General features: G+C 38.4%; 2 protein-coding genes across 3 annotated transcripts in view; one reads left to right on the top strand and one right to left on the bottom strand.

The window, feature by feature from the left end:
* Positions 1-13,989, bottom strand: part of OFD1 (OFD1 centriole and centriolar satellite protein) — a 29,729-nt gene extending 15,740 nt beyond the window's left edge. Inside the window, exons 1-13 of the mRNA XM_063392858.1 lie at positions 13,875-13,989; positions 13,617-13,718; positions 11,590-11,790; positions 10,763-10,831; positions 10,650-10,677; positions 9,724-9,831; positions 8,866-9,002; positions 6,613-6,786; positions 4,582-4,688; positions 3,586-3,705; positions 1,257-1,330; positions 497-588; positions 162-351 (exon numbers count right to left, since the gene is read on the bottom strand). Coding sequence (XP_063248928.1) covers positions 162-351; positions 497-588; positions 1,257-1,330; positions 3,586-3,705; positions 4,582-4,688; positions 6,613-6,786; positions 8,866-9,002; positions 9,724-9,831; positions 10,650-10,677; positions 10,763-10,831; positions 11,590-11,790; positions 13,617-13,712 — 1,396 coding nt within the window. The 5' untranslated portion in view covers positions 13,713-13,718; positions 13,875-13,989. The remainder of the gene's footprint in view (positions 1-161; positions 352-496; positions 589-1,256; positions 1,331-3,585; positions 3,706-4,581; positions 4,689-6,612; positions 6,787-8,865; positions 9,003-9,723; positions 9,832-10,649; positions 10,678-10,762; positions 10,832-11,589; positions 11,791-13,616; positions 13,719-13,874) is intronic.
* Positions 13,962-19,451, top strand: TRAPPC2 (trafficking protein particle complex subunit 2). 2 transcript variants are annotated; one of them, XM_063392869.1, is made up of 6 exons: positions 14,046-14,079; positions 14,681-14,799; positions 14,902-15,011; positions 16,261-16,409; positions 17,117-17,198; positions 18,039-19,451. In XM_063392869.1, the coding sequence occupies exons 3-6, from the start codon at positions 14,919-14,921 to the stop codon at positions 18,135-18,137; spliced, it is 423 nt and encodes a 140-aa protein (XP_063248939.1). In that variant the 5' UTR covers positions 14,046-14,079; positions 14,681-14,799; positions 14,902-14,918; the 3' UTR covers positions 18,138-19,451. The 2 variants fall into 2 exon arrangements, with proteins under 2 accessions (XP_063248938.1, XP_063248939.1); XM_063392868.1 differs by lacking the exon at positions 14,681-14,799 and having other exon boundaries at positions 13,962-14,079.
* Positions 19,452-20,423: the final 972 nt, after the last annotated feature.

The raw sequence follows: 20,423 nt of genomic DNA, 5'->3' as shown, positions 1-20,423 counted from the left end.
TCATGCCAAAGACTGCTCAATTATACACAAACACTAGCTTGGGCTTCATGCAAACTACTAGCAAGCATAATCCACAGAAAGCATTTTAATGAAAATTTACTTCTGAACAAATACTTGTACAGAAACATAAACAAGAAAATAACTAAATCATTCACACTGACTGTCTCGAAGATGCTGGTTCTCACTCCGAGTCTCATCCAACTGTTGCCTAAGTAGTTTATTCTGCACTTGGAGCTCCAATTTTTCCTCCTTTAGCAAAGGATAGTCTGATACCTCTTTCAGTTTTTCTGTCAACAACTGATTCTGTTTATTTACCAACAGAACCTGGGCCTTCACTGACTCCAAATCCAGCTGCAGATAAAGAACAGTTTAGAAGCTTATGAACTGCTGTACTACATAGCAATTATTTTTATTTCACATTTTCTTTTTTAGTTGTAACACACCTCAACTGCACTAATTAGAATACAGGCTTCTTTAAATCCATATTTACAATTACCTCAAGTTCTTTGGTGCGTGATACAGCTTGCTTGAGTTCCTCCTTTTTTGAATTAACAGCAATGGCTTCTTCTTGCAAAAGCATAGCTTTCTCTGCAGGGAGGATTACAAATGCTGAATTAAAATCAGTAGTGTATTACAGTAAAAAACTGTATCAGCAGAAAACAGTTTTAAGCTGCTAAGCCCAAAATTCAATTTAATTTAAGACATGAAAATGACTGAATGTCATACACACACTTCCAAAATTAAGTAAATCATGCTGTATGTACAAATGTATACATATGCATATACACATTTAGAATTAAATAAATCAAATTCATATGCCTATGATATATCATTTCTTAGATGTCCCTAACTTGAAAGTCTAACCCCGTTATCTGTTCCAGCTCTCTTCTGCGAGCTCCAATTAAACATCTTGGGCACAATAAATGTAGAAACTGGCAACTGTGCCAGGGTACAGTACCAGAGTTCAGTTAAAGCCTGAATGAGCTCGTAGGACTTCCGAAGGAAATGGGACACTGAAAAGCCAAGAATGCTTTGCAGCCTCTGTGCAAAGCAGCAGTTTGTGATTCCCACTGCGTTCTGAACAGCAATGAGCTGCTGAACGGTCACTGCTGCTGAACTGTCACCTGTTCTGATGGCTCCTCTACCCCTTATGCCACTGAACACCAGGACTGCTCAGTAACAGCAGTGGTTTGGCATATGGCAGTAAAAGCTCTAGAGATAAACAGGTACTTTATCAATCTCAGACAAATGGTTACCTTTATTTTTTTTCTCATCTTCAGTAACTTTATTTGTTCTGGCTATGTATTCTTCTTTTAATTCAAGTTGATATCTAGAAACAAAAAGAATCATGTATTCCCAAAGGATGTGTGTGCATACACGAACAGGCATTTGTGTTAATTCCATTCTTTCCCAAATGAAACTATAATCACACAATTATTTACTGACAAAATTAACTATCACAGACCCACCAAAATGGTCTTGAAAACCTCAAAGGACATATATTCATCATCTTCCTGGATGATTTGTACCAATGCTGCACTACTCTCCCAGCAGATTCTTTTCCTTATGTCCAAGCTAAATCCCCCAAGCCACAACTTCCAGCCCCTACCATAAAAACGCAGAGGTCACATTTGAGAGTCCAACTCAAATGAACTAACCTGACAGACTTTACAAAGCCCTTTCCAGTTTCTTCATAACTTTTTTGAAGTGGAGAACCTAAACCTGGGCATGTATTCCCAGCATAACCTTCCCCAGCACCTCTCAAGGGACAGTAAGCTCCCTCAGTCTGCTGGCCATGCTGCCCCTAATCTTACCCATCACACTGTTTTGCCTTATTTGTCAGAGCATGCTGCTGGCTCATAATCATGCTGGCATTCACTGTAACTCATCCACCTCCTCTTCAGAAATGCAGCTCTTCAGTCAACTCCTTTTCCCCATTTACATAAACTCATAGGGCTATTCTGCCCCGAGCACTGAGCTTTGCAGTTTTCCTTGTTAAAATTCCTAAGATTTGCACTGGCATGATTCCCAGCCTTGTCAAAATCTGTCTGAACTGAAACTCTGGCATTCATTGTGGAAATGATTCCTCTTAATTAAGCCTCATGTTCAAAGCTGAGGATGCCCTGTGCCCATATCCAGATGAAGGTGTTGGACAAGAAGGGCCCCAGAACTGGCCCCAGGGGTTCTGTGCAAACCACCAGTCACCAGCAGACCCTGAGCACTGCCCAGGTACACCACTATTCATAGCCCAGCAGTTACCCAACAGTGCCATTCCACTGAATGGAATTTACAGGAGCTAAGAAGGCTCAGCATTCTACATGACTGGGACATAATCATAAATGGTTTCAGATAGAGCCAAATCCATTCTCCTGCATTTCTGCAAATGGTGCGGACCACTCAGATCCTTCTCACAAATATGGCATTTAATGTTTACTGCAAAAATAAAAAAGATTGATTTGCTAGCAAGCATCACTACTTCTGTATAATAAACAGTAGTTCTTTAATACTTTTCATCAATGATTTGGGACAAAAAGAACATGGATCTTGTCTTTCTGAGCACCTGCAGCATGCGTTAAAATATTTTGTATGCTGATAAAATAAGCCAAGCAGCAGTTTATCCTTAAAGTACTTTGCTTCCCCTTATGTACTGAAAGGACTTTGCAATCACTATTTTAACTACCTGTAATAGACTAGATAAAATAAAATACCAAGGTAAGTGAATTAGTTGTATTTCGCTGTTCTCTAACAAAACAATTAAATGCTGAGGGATTAATTTTACCAAAACCTACTATCCATCTTTGCTCTTCAATTTAAAGACCTAAAACCACAGATAATACTGCTCACTGGCTTGCAATAAAAAGCAGTGATACATCAGTCACTTGCTTTAAGTGCCTGACTGAGGTTCATGACATGCCAAGAGCACGTGTCTGCATTGAAGTATCAAGGAACCCTTCAAGTGACCAAGGCACTACAAGGAAGTACAACAGCCAAGTTAGGATATAACCACTGCAACACTCCAAAAGAAGTCACAGGTGACTGCCAATTCCTTAAAACCAGAACATAACCAATGAGAGGGAGACCTATATCACAGAATCCCTCTTCAAAAATGGGAAGGGGCAAAGGTAAGAGCCAGCGTGTCTGTACAATGGACTAGTACATCTCTCACCCCATTTCCAAGAAACTTATAACATTCCTTTAATGCTGATTTCCCCTTCATGCCTCCTCTGTATTCATAAAATGGTCAGTTCTTTTAAGTGTGGTCAAAGGATGAAACTAATACTGCTTCAGATCCTCTTGTCTAAATACACAAGCTAATGTCAGATCTCTTTTCCAGATATTGACACAGAATTTAAACTACAGGAACAATATAACCTATAACCAAAAGAGAATTATTTTCTACAGTAAACTTACTAGCAGATAGCTAAGCAGTAATGCAAAAGATTCAATCTGACTAAAACAAAAACATGAAGTACACATTTTCAATCTCCTTGTTTTGCTACGCTTTTCAAACTAAATCCTATAGAATTTATGATTCTGTTTTCATAGGAAATATTATATGTCCTATTAGAGACCAAAAAAAATTACTTTAAGAGTTCTGTCTTCAGCTTTTGGTCATATGTCTCCTCTATGTTCTTCACAGCAACCTCGCGACGCCGAAGTGCATCTTCTATAGCTTTATTTTTCTCCTCCTGAATTTTCTGGGTGCTGAAATATCCAGAAATATACGGACAATGACCAGTTATAAAGTCAAAGTTTTAGTCTGGGGTTTTGTTTCTTTTTCTCAATAACATTTATAGACATCAAAGGGCAATGTGCTTGCATGGAATACTGTAGCAATTTGAAACCATCATCATCAGACTCTGTCAGGGCAGTTCATTAAGAACATGGAGATGTGACACAAACTAAATTGCCCTATTTAAAATTCAGTACCAATCAATTATGCAGCTATCCGGGTTAACCCTGGCTCAGTATCCCACCAGAAACACTTCAGAGGAAAGAGTGATGAACATGCTATTCTATCAGCACCCTCTGCTGGGTTGATAAAGAACCCCAAGTTTTTGTTAGCAGGATACTCATTTTGGTATGAGAAACAGATGACAAAGGAACAATATTAAGTAACATTGAAAGTTTGGCCAAAAATGGATTAGTTACTTTTTAAATTTATCTATAGAAAATGGGTCTTATTAAGGACAAGTAACAACAAAAAAAAAATCAACACCAAAACATAAGACTAATGAGGCAAAATATTCATGTGAATATCTCATGAGTGTTAGGGTTCCATACTGTGTTGTTTGCGGGTTGGGTTTTTTAATTTAAGCACTTAAAGTAAACATCTGGTTCCTTGCCTGCAAAGCAATGCTAAACTGTTTTGGTTGGATGAGGTGGAATATAAAAAAAACCAGAAACATATTTTTGTATGGGGTATCCCTGCTAATAGAGACAGTATACAATACTGCTCAAAATGTAAAACATAACTTCTGAGATACATAATCTATTTCAACATCACAGAAGCAGAAACATCTTGAGGCAAGTTTTGCAGAAGCATCATTTTAGAATTGTACATACCCTTCAGCAACTTACATTTCAAATGCCTCCATCCTTTGCTTCAGTTCTGCCTCCCTGGTCCTTATGGCTTCAATATCTTTCAACAGACTTTGTCTCTGGGCATACACTTCCTTTGCTTCTATCTGAATCACAAAATAGCCTTAGTTTTACTTCACTGTAAAACTTCATTTACTGTTTAACACATGCAAACTTAAAAGGATCTTCTTCAGGGACTGACTGATCTTACTCCCATAAATACTATTTATATAGTCATTATATGAAATAACATCCAGAATCAATTTTAAGTATCTTTTTTTAATTCCCTTTCTACTTCCACTCAGAATAAAAATGTTTTAGATGGAGTCACTTCCATCTATCCATAAACACCCTTCCTTTAAGAAACACCACTGATTAAAACTCAAGTAAGAGGAATTTTTTTTAAAAAAATTGCAGAATAAACATGTTCAAACACTTGAATTTTTTTAATAAAAAAGTTTTGCATGTTCTTCACAAAAATGTAGTTGAACAAACAAATACCAAATCCCACTGATCAAACATGACTTAAAACTGAAACTGAGTAAACCAACAGCCTTTCAGGTTTTGCAGTTTAATTTATAGAACTCATAAAAAATGTAAAAGGAATTCTCCAAGTGATGAACATATCAACACCAAAACCCACATATCCTCCTATTAAAAAAATTGTTTTGTTGCCCTTAAGCACAAAATACATTATTTCTCTCCCCCAAAAAGGTCTAAGAAGAAAATTATGGTTTTGCCACATGGACCCTTATATCAACTTTGAAAGCCCTTTGACAGTGCTGACAGATTCAGCTACTGCTCCTGGTACAAAAAACAGAGCAGTTTCTCAAGCCACATTTCCTAGACATAAAGTCTAGGAAATAGTGAAGGGTTAAATGACCAGACATCTTTTAAAGTAAATATACCTGAACTCTGTTAAAAGAATCTCCATGAAATGAAATGAAACAGAAAATTCTCAGTGAGTGCAGAAGCTGACAAGAGAAATCAAATATTTATAGTACACAATACTTGATAGATATGTTGATGTAGTCATTGGTAGGGTTTCTTTAATTACTGAATTAAAGTAACATGCCCACAGAAGAAGACTGATGGCATAACAGAAATGTTTTCTTGTTGGCTTCAAAGTACACAGCCATGAAATAAATTCAAGGCATGGTGATAAAATGTTTAATATTATAGTAACTTATATAGAGACCTGCACAACTGCTTGTTAACCAGTATCATGTTCTCAGGCAAGAAAACAAGACAAATAGAACCATAAAACCACCACACCAAAGCAAAAATACAGTTAGTGTTTGTGGATGACTATTATTTGGATATGAAGGTCTACTGCAGATAGCAGGGGAGTGGCAAAGCAAACAGGCAACAGAAAAGCAAACGAATATTCTTTCAAAAACTGAGAAGTAACAGCCTGAGATCAGGATCAGCAGTTGAGAACTACACACAAATTATTGTGTGCTGTAGTAACAGTTACCACCCTTGCAAAACACCAAGGGTTAACAGCCCAGAGGAGTAATTCATCAACACAAAAGTGTTCAAAGAAATGAAATGAGATGCTAGCTTACAGTAGAGAAGGTGGTTATTCATAACATTCAATATATAAAACCAAATAGAAACAGCATTATCTGTACCATACAAGATACTTTTTTCATTTAGGTTAGAGTCTTCTGAGCAGCTAAAAGAACTTAAGACAGTAACTAAAAGAAATGTTCAACCTTATGTGAAAAAAAAATCAGTGATCTGAATTCAGCAAAATTATCAAAACAGATTTAAAAGTATTTATTACATTTAGATCCCACCTTGCAGAACTGTGCCTTTTCCAGCCATCTCTACTTAGATGCTTAACCATACTTACTCTTGCAGTTGCTAAATGAATTCCACTATTTATAAGATCAAATGTGAATTCTAAGTTTTCCCTAATAAGCCAAGTAAGATCTGAAGGTAAATCTCACAGAGATAGAGGAATAGTCTTACTAACTCACTGAATCATTTTGCAATAGATCAGGAAAAATATTTTTGGAACTTTACCTCTTGTTGCTTTTGAAGCCTCTCAATAGCATTCTTTTCACGAGAAATCAAGGCTTCAGACTTTGCTTGATGTGTCTTCTCTAACTCATGGCGCAGCTCAGAGATTTCCTTCTGGGTCTGCACTTTCTCCTCCATTTTAATCTTTGCTATTTCAACTTCTTTAAAATGCTCCAGCTTTTACATAAAGGAGGAAGAGAGGGTTAAATATGTCCATCTTCAAATAAAAAAGGCAATTCCTCCTAAGACAACTCAAAATTTTACCTTGAAATTCTTGTTAGGAAACAATAAATTGCTAATAATTAATCACCATGATAGAAGTATCTTAGGAGCACATACTAGCTGCATGTCTCACATGGTTTTCATGTGTTTATCTGGCATCCCAAAGCAAATCTTACACAAAACTGCTGGCTTTAGACAAGAGCAGAACAGAGGCATATGAAGAAAAATGCACTGCAGAAGTGATACTCTAATAGGAATTAAGGAATGGCTACAGTCTTTTACTCCTTCTCTAACACTTGTCCCTTTCCCAAAGAATCACTTTTGACTATTCAAGAACTGGCAGAAACAGATCCACACCCTGAATTGCTCAGAAACCAAAGAAATTCACCAGGACATAAAAAGAAGAGCCAGAAATGCAAAAAAATGCAGAACACATAACTTACGTAAAGAGGGTTACAGAAAGAGAAGTCCCAATTCACTGACTTCTAAGCACAACTGAAAAAAGGCAATTGCACACAAACAGCAAAGCAAAAATTTTGCAACTGCAGAGAAGAACCACTGGGAACATGACTCCATGCAGTGTGTGAAGGACAATATATGAGAGAGCAAATGGGATTATAAAGAATTACAATAAAAATTTGGAAGAAAATGGAAAGCAAGCATACAAGACAAAAATGAGAGGAAAAACTGAGCAAAAGAATTCAAAAGAGAATGATGGCAAAATGCTGAGAAAAGATTACAGAGTGGAAAAGGCAGAATGGGAATGTCTGATCAAGCAACTGAGGTCTGTGGGCGCAAATTTTGTGAAAAATTAAAGAAATAGTGAGACAATAAAACATCACTTGTATATATATATATATTTGATTAGAAATATCTTACAGTAATTCATATCATCTCACTAAGGAATTCATGTAAAGCTAATGGAATTTAGAAGAGATTTACATCTGGCCAGATTTCCCATGTCCTTTGTTAGAACTGGTATACTTAAACTGATACAAAGCTAACAACACACAAATTAATATGTTTTACATACTAAAAAAGACAGAGCCAGTTGGGGAATAAAGACTAAATGAAGAATGAAAGTAAAAGAGAGGTTTAACTCTCCATCTTTCTACTTGTTTGGCTAAATAAATGATGACTACACTGAGGGACTTTGAAAGTATGTGGAAGAATTCTGATTATTAGATTATCATTTATTTTATGATCTTGACAGAAATTAATGAAAAATACATTGAAATGAAATACAGTTACTTTATTTTTTCTATCCAAATAAACTGATGATCTTGATAGAAATTTATGGAAAATAAAAAAGATGTATTTAAATGAAATGCAGCATATTCCCTCTGCTCCATTTTTCAGACAGAAGGATTATCAAAGGATTATGTGACAAAATTTTAATCTTACTTCCAAAATAAAGGAAAATTCTCTAGAAGAGCTGTCTTCAATTATATGAAGAAAAAAATCAGAAATTATTCATGATACTGTCTGTTATAACTTTAGAGTCTCTGTGCAATGCTTTGAAATAGAATGCAAATTCTCATCAATATTAAAAATTAATTATCTGTCATACTATGCAACACCAACTCACACCTCTCAGTTGCTATGCATTATATTGAAACTCAAGCATCAAAATCTTAACTGGGAAGGAAAATTAAAATTTAATTAAGAATACAGATAGTGGTATAGAGTATATATATAGTGGTATAGAGTACACATTTCCCCATAAAACAAAATAATCAAATAGCAGATAAATTTTACCAATTTAAGGCAACCAGAGTAAGTAAATGTTGTGTTACAAATTAACATCAGAATAAAAAGCTTAACATTCTGTGCACATTTAACAAAAAAGGTTTTAACAAAAAACATGTTATATCATCAATTTAACAACAGAGATCAGATTAATTTATCCTTCTGTGCTTGTTGTAACTAAGTATTAGATCTTTTCCTTCAAGTTACCTTAAGTATTAAAAGTCTGCAATGTGTAAAGTCAAAATTAACAAATGTGTCCCTCAAATTCATGAACCAGAGTTATACCTTTTGATGCATTTCTTCTTGAAGCTGCTTCTCTATTTCTTTTCTATATTCACTAAGTTTTACTTCTAAAGATTTGTATTTCTGATGCTGGGGATAGGAGTCTGCAAACTGTTCATCAATCAGCTGAAGCTTCTCGGCTACAAAAAAAGCAACAAATCCATCATAATTTAAAAATTTAACTAATAAATAATTTAAAAACACTTGCTGCAGTTACCTTAGCAAAGATGGCAAGAACCTCTCTCTCTACAGGACACTCCTCAGCTTATCCAAGCAGCACTATCCCAAAAAGACTTGTGTGGCACACAAGCAGAGGCAGTACAGAAATGCCATTTATCTGCTTTATATATACATATAACATATACCTAGGAGGAGGCACTTGGCTGTTCAGGCATTATTTGTGGTATTACACAGTCATTCATCCTCTTTATCATGGGTGGACAAGAATTTCCTTTTGTAAGCAACTTTTAGCTTTTTTGTATTCATATATTAATAACAGCACGCAAATTATACATTCAGGAATTCCCAATCTATACCCAACTTACTCACAGAAAGAGGGCACACATTTACAGTTCTGTTTTCCAGAGCATAGTTCAACACATAACATTTACAGTCCACTTGTCATAGGTCTTAGCTAAATGCCTCAGAAAACACTAGTCATTTTTAAAAAATCCTGATTTTGCCTTACTTTAAGAAAGTTTAGAAATTTCATGTTCGAGTGACAGACATGACCTTTACTCATTACAATTTTAGGTTGCATTTGAGTAAGTAACAAAGCAAAACCATTCATACAATATATAAAAAGCCATCCCATATACCAGTATGACAATATCTGGGGAGACTTGCACAGGCTGCACTTACCAAGAGACTCTCTGTAAGGAGGCAGTGAGGTGGTCTGAGTTTCTGTGTTGTGAGTTTCCCTGTTTAGAAAATGTTCTGTAAGTCCAATTAAAATCTGCATAAGGAAACCTAGGAAGATCCAATAGACTAGTTAGTTCTGATTTAGTTCTCAAATTCTGTGTTAGTTCATACCAAACACAGAATTTGAGCCTGTAATTAACTAAGCAATTTTCAATGTACAAGAAAACCCATTGCATTTACAGAAAGAACAAGTATTTCAGTAAAAATCAATCCTAGCAAACAATTACAGTTTTATTATAAGCATAATCCAGTCCATCTCAGTCAGCAGAAGCTGTCCTTTTGCAACTTTTCCTCCCATCCAGGTGTCTTGACTCCCAAGGTAAGTTGAGAGTGAGGATTATTAGTATTTAACCATGAGGCCTTTAGGCAACAGTGGTTTTTGAAGATCAAGCTCCTTCAGTTTATAAACTATAGCTAGGTTTTATCATGCAGATATAAGAATTACTTCTTGTATAATACAATGGAAAGTCAAATAAATCTGTAACTAGTTTTTGAAGTATATTCTGCAAGCTTATACAGTGTTATAAAGACAACCTAAAGCCTGAGTTTTCCAAAGTTAGTATGAAAAGCCTCCAAAGAGCATTATATTTAATACCTGATTACAGATTTTTCTCAAATTTCTAACGTACAAGTCATTTATTTTGTAAGTGAATGTCAACAGTTAATCCACACCACAAATACGAGTTGGATAATCCTGAAATATAACATTCATCATCCTGGTGTACTGCAAGTTTCAAAATCCTACTAAATCCATATTACTCCATACCAACACACACTCAAGACATCAGATTTTTATTGCTCACATCTTAATAAAAACAAAGCCAACACAATTATCCTTGTCTGCATTACATGCAAACATTTTATACCTTTGTTTTCCTTCTGAGTTCCTGAAGTCTGTAAGAAAGAAAAGAAGTTTTAGTCAGTCTATTTTCATTACCACTGTAATTTAAGCTTATTTTCAAAATCAAAATAACTTTACCAGCGATTTGTAAAGACTGGATTTTGGACTGATCCTCATAAATTGAAGAAGATCTTGCACAGTCCACAGCTTTAGGGAAAAGAAAGATCAGTTGGAAAAGGTTAATTAATTTAAAGTAATTTCAAGTATGTCAGTGGCACTATTCTACAGTTGTAAATGCTTTCCATTTGCAAAAGATCTATTTAACTCCCTGTAAAATCATTTCCAGAGGCCTGCTGTTCTACATTTACTTATCTTCACTACTTCAGATGTATAACAGCCAGCATGTAGCTTCATCATCAGCAAGCTATGAAAAGAGAGTTTTGTTCTCTCCCCACCCTCAATACCTACTTGCTACTTTCCTTGTCACTTTTCTTGATTTATCATCCAAATCAGACGAGCTCACTAACACAAATGATGATTAACTACTCACCAGGTCAAAAAATTAATTTTCAGTTAAGAACAACTTCACTGTATCACATACAGAGAAGGGAAGGCCAGGACTGCCCTTTTCAGCCACACTTTGTAGTTAGAACAGCTTGAACTGACCAGGAATCACATTTTCAGAGAACTGAATAACCAAATAAGCTTTATCAGGTTCAGTTGCTAAGTGCTCTGCCACACAGATTGTGGCTGCATCTTTCCAGAACAGAGTCATTCGCTTATTGCTAGTTTTAAGTATTCGTGAAAATTACCCTGAATGATGGAATATTTTGTGGAGATGACCAGAAGCTGTGCTTATGTTTGCACCTTTTATCACAAAAAAAAAAATTTCAATTGTTAGAATATGACAACCGCCAGAGAACAAAGCTCCTAGACACGTGGAATAGGCAAAATACTGAACTTACCTTCTTCTTCTCCAATCCACTTTCTGGAAAGAAAACAGAAAGTGAATACTCGTAGCCACATCTCTCTAGATGATGTGCCACCAAACTGTTGGAAGCAGTGGTCAAAAGTGAACTGTCCTCACTTGGAACCATCTGTGGCTGAAGCTCTCCACTCAAAATTGGGTGCATTAGTTCATGGATTAGCTGGTTTCGGAGCTGTGTCTGATACAGAAAAAAACCACTGTATTATCAGTTTACACGTGATTCAATGAGAGTTTTAATTTTTCAAAATCCACAGGGAGCCTCATGTTACTTGTACTACCTACAAACAGAACAGGGCAGACTAATTTTGGCAAAATCTAGAAGTGCACTACGAACACCCTGCCTTTCTTCAAAACCCTCTAATGGGTGAAGTGAACTCTGACTTACCCTCAAAATGTATCAAATGTAGTACTAAAAAGAAATTCCCAGTCAAGAGCTCACATAAACACCAGTCTTGTACCCCTAGCTCCATTTTCAGATCCCTGCTTTCCTGTTTTCCTTCCCTTTGGTTTGAAGAAAGCCTTCCTGACGTGGCCTCTGGTTCAGGTGCTCTCGGAACCCTCACTGGTCCTCTTTTGAGTCTCATATCAAGAAGCCACTCATGCCATCACAAAAGTAGATGGTGAAATAAAGCAAATATTTAATGTCTTTAATATCAATTATTTTGTAGGGAAGCAAAACAGTACTAACCAAAGAGACCTACAGGCACCAATAATAATTAAATGGCATTTTTAAAATATATTTGCATTCTGTGAGTTACAACAGAGACAAAAAGTAACCTAAAATCAGAAAAATCTCCCTTCTGTAAAAGGAAGAAATAATTATTTTCATTAGACAGTTAGACAAATTGTTTATACAAATGGTTTATAGGAAAAGATCATGACACACATAGTGTTTTAATCTTTCAGCAGCAACTATGCAACAGCAACACAGCTGAATAAAGAGGCAGTGTGTTATCAAAAAATGCAACTAAATAGTTCACAAAACTTAACAAAGCCAGATTGTCACACTAGCCTGATATTATAGCATGGTTTTCAAGAGAAATTAGGCTGACAACAGAACTACAGACCTACAGAGTATTCTGAGCTGGAAAGTATCATTGAGTCCAACTCTCAAATACAACTGAAAGAAACAGCTTTCCTTATTAATTTCTGAACTTGTCCAGTTTCGACCAACTTTAAGAGAGGTCATGTTGTCTCAAAAACAACCAAGAACAGTGGCCTCTTAAACGTCTTGTGGAAAAGTGAAGGTGGAAAGCACAGGGCTAAATCCCTATTCCTAGTACAGAAAAGGAAGGCAGAAATAACTTTCTAAACAAGTAAAACAAAGCAGAAAAATGGACTTAAACAGGAAGTCACCTGATAGAACATTAATTAAGTCAAACGAGAAATGGTTCGAGCATTGCAAGCTTGGTATGGAAATCAGTAATGCAGAAACAAATTGTTCTGAACAGGAAATTCTTAGCTATAGGATTATCAATGATATTTTTGAAATACTGATCTTAATTTTTTTTCCTTAAGACATTCTCCTGAATGAGCAGACAGTGATAAAACAGCTCAAATAGTTTTAAAACAGGATTGTATTATTTTAGAAATATTATTAATATAACATGCTTACTTATCATAGGTAATAAACACACTCTGTAACCTGAGAGATCCTTTCCTATTTTATATTCTAATTTATAGTTCTCTCCCCTGCTTTTTTCAACCATGGATATTTTCAAAGACCTAACACAGGCTTTTAACCTTCCTGAAAAACACTCAAGAGGCCAAGGCATAATGAAGCACCATTCTGTTTAGGGAGAACCTCGCATATGGGGGGAAAGATCCCAAACACACACAACACACCCCAACCCTCCGCCCCCCAAACACTAATTAGGTTGTGGCAAAAATAATTCTTTGTGGAGAGAGTGAGACGCTTGTACTCAGCATGGTTTTTAGGGCTCTCTGTGTTAAAGCAGCTCAGAGGATCGATCATAGCTAGCACCTGCTGAAAACAAAGCACACCTTCAGTGTGTCCAGCACGCCTCGGCTCTTAAAAGTCTGATACAGCCTTTTCCGGAGTTCCTCTTGGGACAATGTCTCCCTTTCAACCGAAGCCATCCTGACCTACAACACCGAAACAAAAAGGGGCATTACTGACTCGCAGCTCGACCCACAGCCAGCGAAACGCCGAGCGCTGTCGCCGGGCCCGCCTCCCCTCAGCCCGCTCGGGCTTTCCGGGGCAGCCTCCCGCTACCCACGGGACACGGCCGGGGCCGGGACCTGGGAGCGCGGCCGGGCACGGCGGGGCGGTGCGGAGCGGTGCGGAGCAGTGCGGAGCAGTGCGGAGCACGGCGGGGAAGTGTGGGGCAGGGCCACAGGGGCCCGCGGGCGCGGCCGCTGCGGGGTCACGGCGGCGCCGGATGGGGCGGGCGCAGCGCGGCGCTTCCGGCGGCCGCGGGCTGGGGCGGACGGGGCGCGGCGCAGGGTAGGCGGCGGGCCCCGGGGGGGACCCTGCGGGCCGGGACCCTTCTCCTTGCCCGCCTCCCTCTCCCCCTGTGCCGCGGGCCCCCCTGGGGACGGCAGCCCCGCAGAGTCCGGCCCTTGCCCCGGAGAGGCCGGGGGCGGCGGGACGGGTCGGCCTTTCCGGGCGCCTCTGGATGCCCGGGACGGAGCCGTGGGGTTGTGCCAGGGCCGGCGTGGGGCAGGGGAGGCGCCGCCGCTGCCGCCCTTCCCCTTCTGCTGCCTGTGAGCAGGGCCCGGGGAGACGGGAAAGAAGCGTCCTCGGGTGCGGGTGCTGTGTGCGGGGGCTCCCGGGGGGTAAATCATCAGTGAGCAGGGCAGGAATGGGTTGTAGGTACCTAGATTAACTTGCAGGTCCACTTTACAAGGATATTCTCCGGCTCCCCCGGAATGTCAGGTTGGGAGGGAACACAGGCGTCTGGCCCATCCTGCTCCAGTAAGGGTCGTCCTGGAGCACAGGGCACAGGATTGTGCCCAGACAGTTGTGGGATAACTCCAGCCCCTCTGGGCAGGCTGTCCCAGTGCTCAGTCACACCCACAGCAAATAAATTCTTCCTCGTGTCCAGGTAGAACTCCCTGGGCATCGGTTTCTGCCTGTTGTTTCTCATGCTGGTGGCTGGCTGCACCACGAAGGGCTCGGCTCCATCCTCGTGATGTGCATCCCCAAATGCTTATTTAGCCTCTGGTAAATATGAACGGGAGCACATCGGCTGACTTCTAGGAGCTCTTCTACATGGACTAAGAGTTTGTATATAGACTCATCAGCATTTTTGTCTTTTCCTGTAAGGAGTGTTGTTTTGAAGAATGTCTGGAAGTTTCTACTTCGTGATAGTTGGTCATCATGATAATCCCATATTTGAAATGGAATTTCTGCCTCCTGGAAAAGTAGAGTCAAAGGTGTGGTTTTTTTTCTCCCTGTGACACTCTGTCATTCTTTTATAATTTTACAGTGTATTAGAAGCATGACCAGCATGTTTTTAAAAGTAGTATCTACCATTTTCTGGGGGGGGTTTAACTGAAATTTTGTCATAGGGAGTAGAACTCTGGATTTCCCAAGTCTCTTAACAAAACTGGTGCCATATTATACTAGTTCTTCACAAAACACAGTTTCCCTTAATATTCCCTGATGTATATGATAGAATATGTATCTTAGTTTTGCTTTGGTAATTTCTCTTAGTGTGCAAAGGTTTTATAATAGCTGTTCATTGTTTAAGATCACTTACTTTTAAGACATTTATATACAGTGATAAAGTAAGAAACATAAATTTGAAAGTTCTATTCAGTCCTTTATTCTTTGTGCTATAAAATACCTAATTTTTAAATCATCTTTATTAGTCATACTTGCTTTTAAGTAAGGAAAGCTAAAAACTTATATTGATAAATAAAGAATTTGAAAATGTGAGAAATGTAATACTACTCACTAAGTAATGTTTCCAGTGGGAAAAGAACAAACCTATGCATAAGTGGCATTACATCAAAGAAAAAACAGACTTCAGAATAGAAGTGCATGGATCTGTGAGTGTATCCAAAAATGGAAGTATATGCTGTCACTGATTGGAACTGTATGACATTATCTCAATTTTGAAGTAATGTCCTGTAGAAGATCATAAATATGGCTACCTGGACTAGACACTAGACTTTGTTTGAGGATGTGTAAAAGCTTTTATACATTGTAACCTGTGGGTCAATTTCTGCCAAATTTGACTGAAGTGTTATAGTCCAGAAAATGCTACATTTTATGTATGCTGTGTAAATGTCACAAAAACAGATGTCTGGAAAGAAGAGAAAAAGATATAAGAGGGCCTCTTTTGTGAAATAAGTTAGTGGTGGGAGTTTGCCCATCATAAACAAAAGAATTTGTGCTTGAGTTCATTCCTGAGATGTAATACAGGCTGTACTGATTTTGTTGCTCTCAGGATTGGTTTTGTGACGATGTTTTTATTAGGAACTCTTTTCTCCCTTGAAACCAAACATCATGACAACATACGCTTGTTTTATTACAGGACGGTGCATGTGACAGAAAAGCAGGGTGTATGTAACATTATGTAACTCGAACACTGGTTCTGTAGCAACTTGAGCAAATTATTGTTTATATTTCATTCCTTTCACTGAATTTCTGTTCTGCTGTCTTCTGGGAATGCATCAGGATGATCATCGCCATCTCAACCAGTTCATTGCCCATGCTGCGCTTGACCTCGTAGATGAGAACATGTGGCTCTCTAACAACATGTATTTGAAGACTGTGGACAAGTTTAACGAGTGGTTTGTTTCTGCTTTTGTCACAGCTGGACATATCCTTCCCTATTTCTCTTTCCTTATATAAGAAAAGCCTTTTCCCAGAAAGAGGTAAGTTAGATAAAGTGAGTTTGGAAGAGATTTCGCTATTATTGTTAGAGTCATCCGCTTCAGGAAGAACTATGTTGGGAGGCACAGCAGCTGGGAACAGCTGGAAAGGTGGATTTTTTGAGACATGGTGCTCCCACAGAGTAAAGAGGTATGAGAGGCTCTGAGCATGCTTGTATGATTGCCTGTCCCCACCCCTTTGACCGTGCTGGAGATGAGAAGTGGCAGTGAACATGCCTGGTGTCACTCCAGTGGTGAAAATGCAGTGCAAAGGCTTGATACTATGTACAGGTAATCCTGGAACTGTTTGTTGTGAAACATTTGTTACACATAGCAAGTAACATTGAGTGGCATTTTAACTTTAGGGGTACAGGGCAGAGGTGCAAAAGCATCATCCACGTTCAGAATTACATTGTTTTAAAAAGAACAGCCTTGAATAGAGAGGTGGTTATTTTCAAATAGAGGGATGTTAAAACATAAAGGTAATCCTTTCCAAATTTCATTGCTTCAATTACTTCTTTAAATGCTTTCTCCTGTGATTGTTATTTCATGTCCAGCTAAACATTTGAGGTATATGTTGAACTAGGTGTAAATGCTCATCTCAGGATAATGTCTCTTTTCTTTGTAAGAGTTTTATTCTCCTTAATTACTTTACATATGAGATTTTTAATGCTTCATGATGTAAGGCTAGAAGATGGAATTAAGAACTTCTTCACTGATGTATATGAGTTGTATATAAAGGTAAGAAGTCATTTTTTATGGTCCTGCTGCACTACTTTGAAGCTTGTTCTGCTGTTCATGTGCAGGCACAGCTGTATTAGCATGTTTTCTCTTGGGGGCCTGTGTGAGCACCCGTGCAGTCCACATCAGCCAGAGCTGGCAATGTGTGACACAGAGCCTGTATTTTCCATTAAACAGAATAGATTTTTTGAAATTGTTATAAACTGCTCTTTTAGACTTCATCACTTTAGTCCAGTGATTGTTTGTAGAATAGATAAGAATGGTTTGGGTTGGAAGGGACCTTAAAAACCATCTAGTTACAACTTCCCTACCATAGGCAGGGACACTAGACCAGATTGGTCAAAGCCCCATCCAGCCTGGCCTTGAACAACTCCAAGGGTGAGGCATCAACAGCTTCTCTGGGCAGCAGAGAACTCGTGGGGCAACTTCTTGAGATGCATTTTGTGGTAGTATGGTGTCATTAATGATGATAATGAAAGGACTATTCTACAGGGCCTGGCAGCTTTGCCCTTACAACACATAGCCCCTGTTCTCAAACCCTGGTGATAGTTCCACTGATGGGGTCATGGGAAGCATCACCATCCCAGCCTCCCATGGGCACTCAAATGATCCTCATTTCCACCGCTGTGAGGGGTTTGTTCTGAGGAGCTGGTGCTAGGGGATGGCTCTGCACATGAATGGGGAGAATGCAAGGGCCTGGAAAGCAAGGACTGTTTAGGAGGTCTGTGCTACTAGCAGCACTAAATAGTAGTGCTGAAAGCTAGTAGTAGATGACACCTGAAGTGACATTTTCCAGGGCTAGGCATTGTGCTCACTGATGGGTTTTTCTTCTTCCCCCAGTTTGCAATGAATCCATTTTATGAACTCAATACTCCTATTCGATCCACTGCCTTTGAAAGGAAAGTCCAGTTCCTTGGGAAGAAACACCTTTTAAGCTGAATAAATAAATTTCCTGAGTGAGTGCTTTTTCCCTGCTTTCCTGATTGTTTGAACTGTACTTTGTCTGGTTAGTCCCCTGCATGTTTTATATTCATCTTCTGAAGACTGACTAACTGGATGCTGAAACAGCTTTTTCTTTTGCCGATCTAGATAAGAATAGCCAAGCTTCTGTGGTTAAAAATGTGTATCTCAAGAAGTTTCCTTTTATGTGGTATGAAAACAAAGTTTTAAACTGTCAAGGGCTGCAGAGGTACAAAAGAAGAAATGGAGACATTATGTGTTAATGCATGTGTTAATACAAAATGTAAACCTCTGATACAGGGTGAGAGGAAATCAGCCCTAAATGCAAAAGCTGTCGCCAGTCATCTGGTTTAATATGAGCAACAGGGAATTCTTGACTGTTTGGCCTAAGAGCCTAATTTTATTATAAACTTACCTACTTGTGATTCTTCAGTAGAGAACTCACTCTGCAGACTAACCAGACTAACTTTACACTTCATGGTAGTAAATCAAGCCTCTATTTATTAATGTGTAACTGTATGTATATAAAGTGCTCAATAAAAAATGGATAGACCAGAAAAGCTGTCTCCAGTACTTAAAGAAATTTTGAGGAAAACCTCTAAAGTTTAAAAGTGTGTCATTTCAAATTCTCTGTGTATTTAGTGCAATACACACTTAGCTGCAGCGTGGAATCAGTGAATGAAGTAGACCAGAACTGCCAGATCTGTCCTGACATTAATTCTAACTCACACATGAAAAAAAAACCCAAACTAAATTTACATGTTTAAACCCATGGTTTTTCCCCATTATTTCTGCAACTGCTGAAACTTTCTTTTTGTAAATAAATTTAGGGGAGGATCGTTGAACCATGAAACTGTACTTGTTGAGGTTTCAGAAAGGCACCATTTGGCCTGTCTGGCTCCTGTTCCATTGTAAATGCTTTAGGAACCATTTTGCAGAACTTAACATCATTCCAAACCAGTAATTTTTAAATAGATCATTTGGCATATATGTACCTAATACTTTGCTTGGGTTTACAGTCTTAAGTATTGTTCCTTTTTGCAGCAAATCTGTATAACCTATCTTGTACTTTTTTTTTAATGTCTGAAAAGTAATTTCCAAAGGAAGTGGCACGCTGTTCTAAGTATTTTGCATAGTCTGTATAATTAAGGGGACCACATGTGTATGTGCTATAAATGTACAGTCAGTCATTATTTCTGCACTTACTGCTAAGCTGTCACTGTGAAATGTTCCATAAGAAAAAAGATAAAGAAGTTGCAATATTTACCTTAAATAAAACATGCAATGATGTAATATGGATGCCTGTTGAGTATACTTGAAGTGATTTAGAAGAAAACCAGATAACCACAATAACAGTACCTGGGGTGGGGTGGCCAGTGAAGATAGGAATACTTGTCTTTGCAATGTTACTGCATACAAACTGCATTGTACACCACTTTGATAATGTCATGTAATTTTATATAAATCAACTTTGTTTTTCTGTATACATGGAAATAACAGAAACACAATTTAAAGTATTCATGTGATAAGGAGTCACTGAGCTGCAGTTATTTTCTGCCTCCTCCCATGTAGCATGATGGCTGGAAAATAATAACAGTTAAGATTCACTAAGGAAATACTTAAAAAATTACATACTTAGCAGAAAGAAAAGGCTTGGCAAATATGAAGGATTAGTGCTAACGGTTTCTACCACTTTTAGAAGTTACATTTTTTATAATTGCGTTTGCTGCTGCAGTAGGAGATTAAGTAAAATGCAAGCATTTTCTCTCTTGCCTGATTGCTGAAGGCAGTTAGCCAAATGGTGCCTGTTGTTATGCCTGCCCTCCATCCTTTCCTCTGAATATAGGAGTTGTAGATGGGAAATGCAGACTCAGGTCCACCTAGGCTTTATGAAAACAGACTGTTACTGGCCACAGGAATGGAAGAATTATGTCCTAACTCATCACCTTTGTCACAGTTCGTGGTTCAGGAGCACTGTCTTGTGACAGGACTCTAAATGCCTTGGCAAGGTAGCTCCAAGTTCTCTGTACATGGACAAACACTTGTTTATGCTTTAGTTTGTGACTCTTCACAGTCAACTGAAAGACCACTAGCTGAAGTGAGGGGTGAAAATTATCCTGTGGTCAACTAAAGTCACAAATCTGCTCTAGGTCTGAAGGCTGCAGTTCCAGCATGCTTCAGTGAACAGTTCCTCAGTGAAGAGAAATCTTTTACAAGGATTATGTTCCTACGCTCTCAGGGGCTTAAGAGTAAGAATTCAAAATG

The sequence above is a fragment of the Prinia subflava genome, chromosome 3 (assembly GCF_021018805.1).
Source record: "Prinia subflava isolate CZ2003 ecotype Zambia chromosome 3, Cam_Psub_1.2, whole genome shotgun sequence".
Classification (NCBI taxonomy): domain Eukaryota; kingdom Metazoa; phylum Chordata; class Aves; order Passeriformes; family Cisticolidae; genus Prinia; species Prinia subflava.
This window is presented reverse-complemented; position numbering and strand designations above follow the sequence as displayed.

Coding starts and splice junctions, on each gene's coding strand:
- TRAPPC2 (XM_063392868.1), top strand. CDS start 14,919: ATGTCTGGAAGTTTCTACTTCGTGATAGTTGGTCATCATGATAATCCC. Junction 15,012..16,260: donor CTGGAAAAGTAGAGTCAAAG/GTGTGGTTTTTT, acceptor GGAATGCATCAG/GATGATCATCGCCATCTCAA. Junction 17,199..18,038: donor TATATGAGTTGTATATAAAG/GTAAGAAGTCAT, acceptor TTCTTCCCCCAG/TTTGCAATGAATCCATTTTA.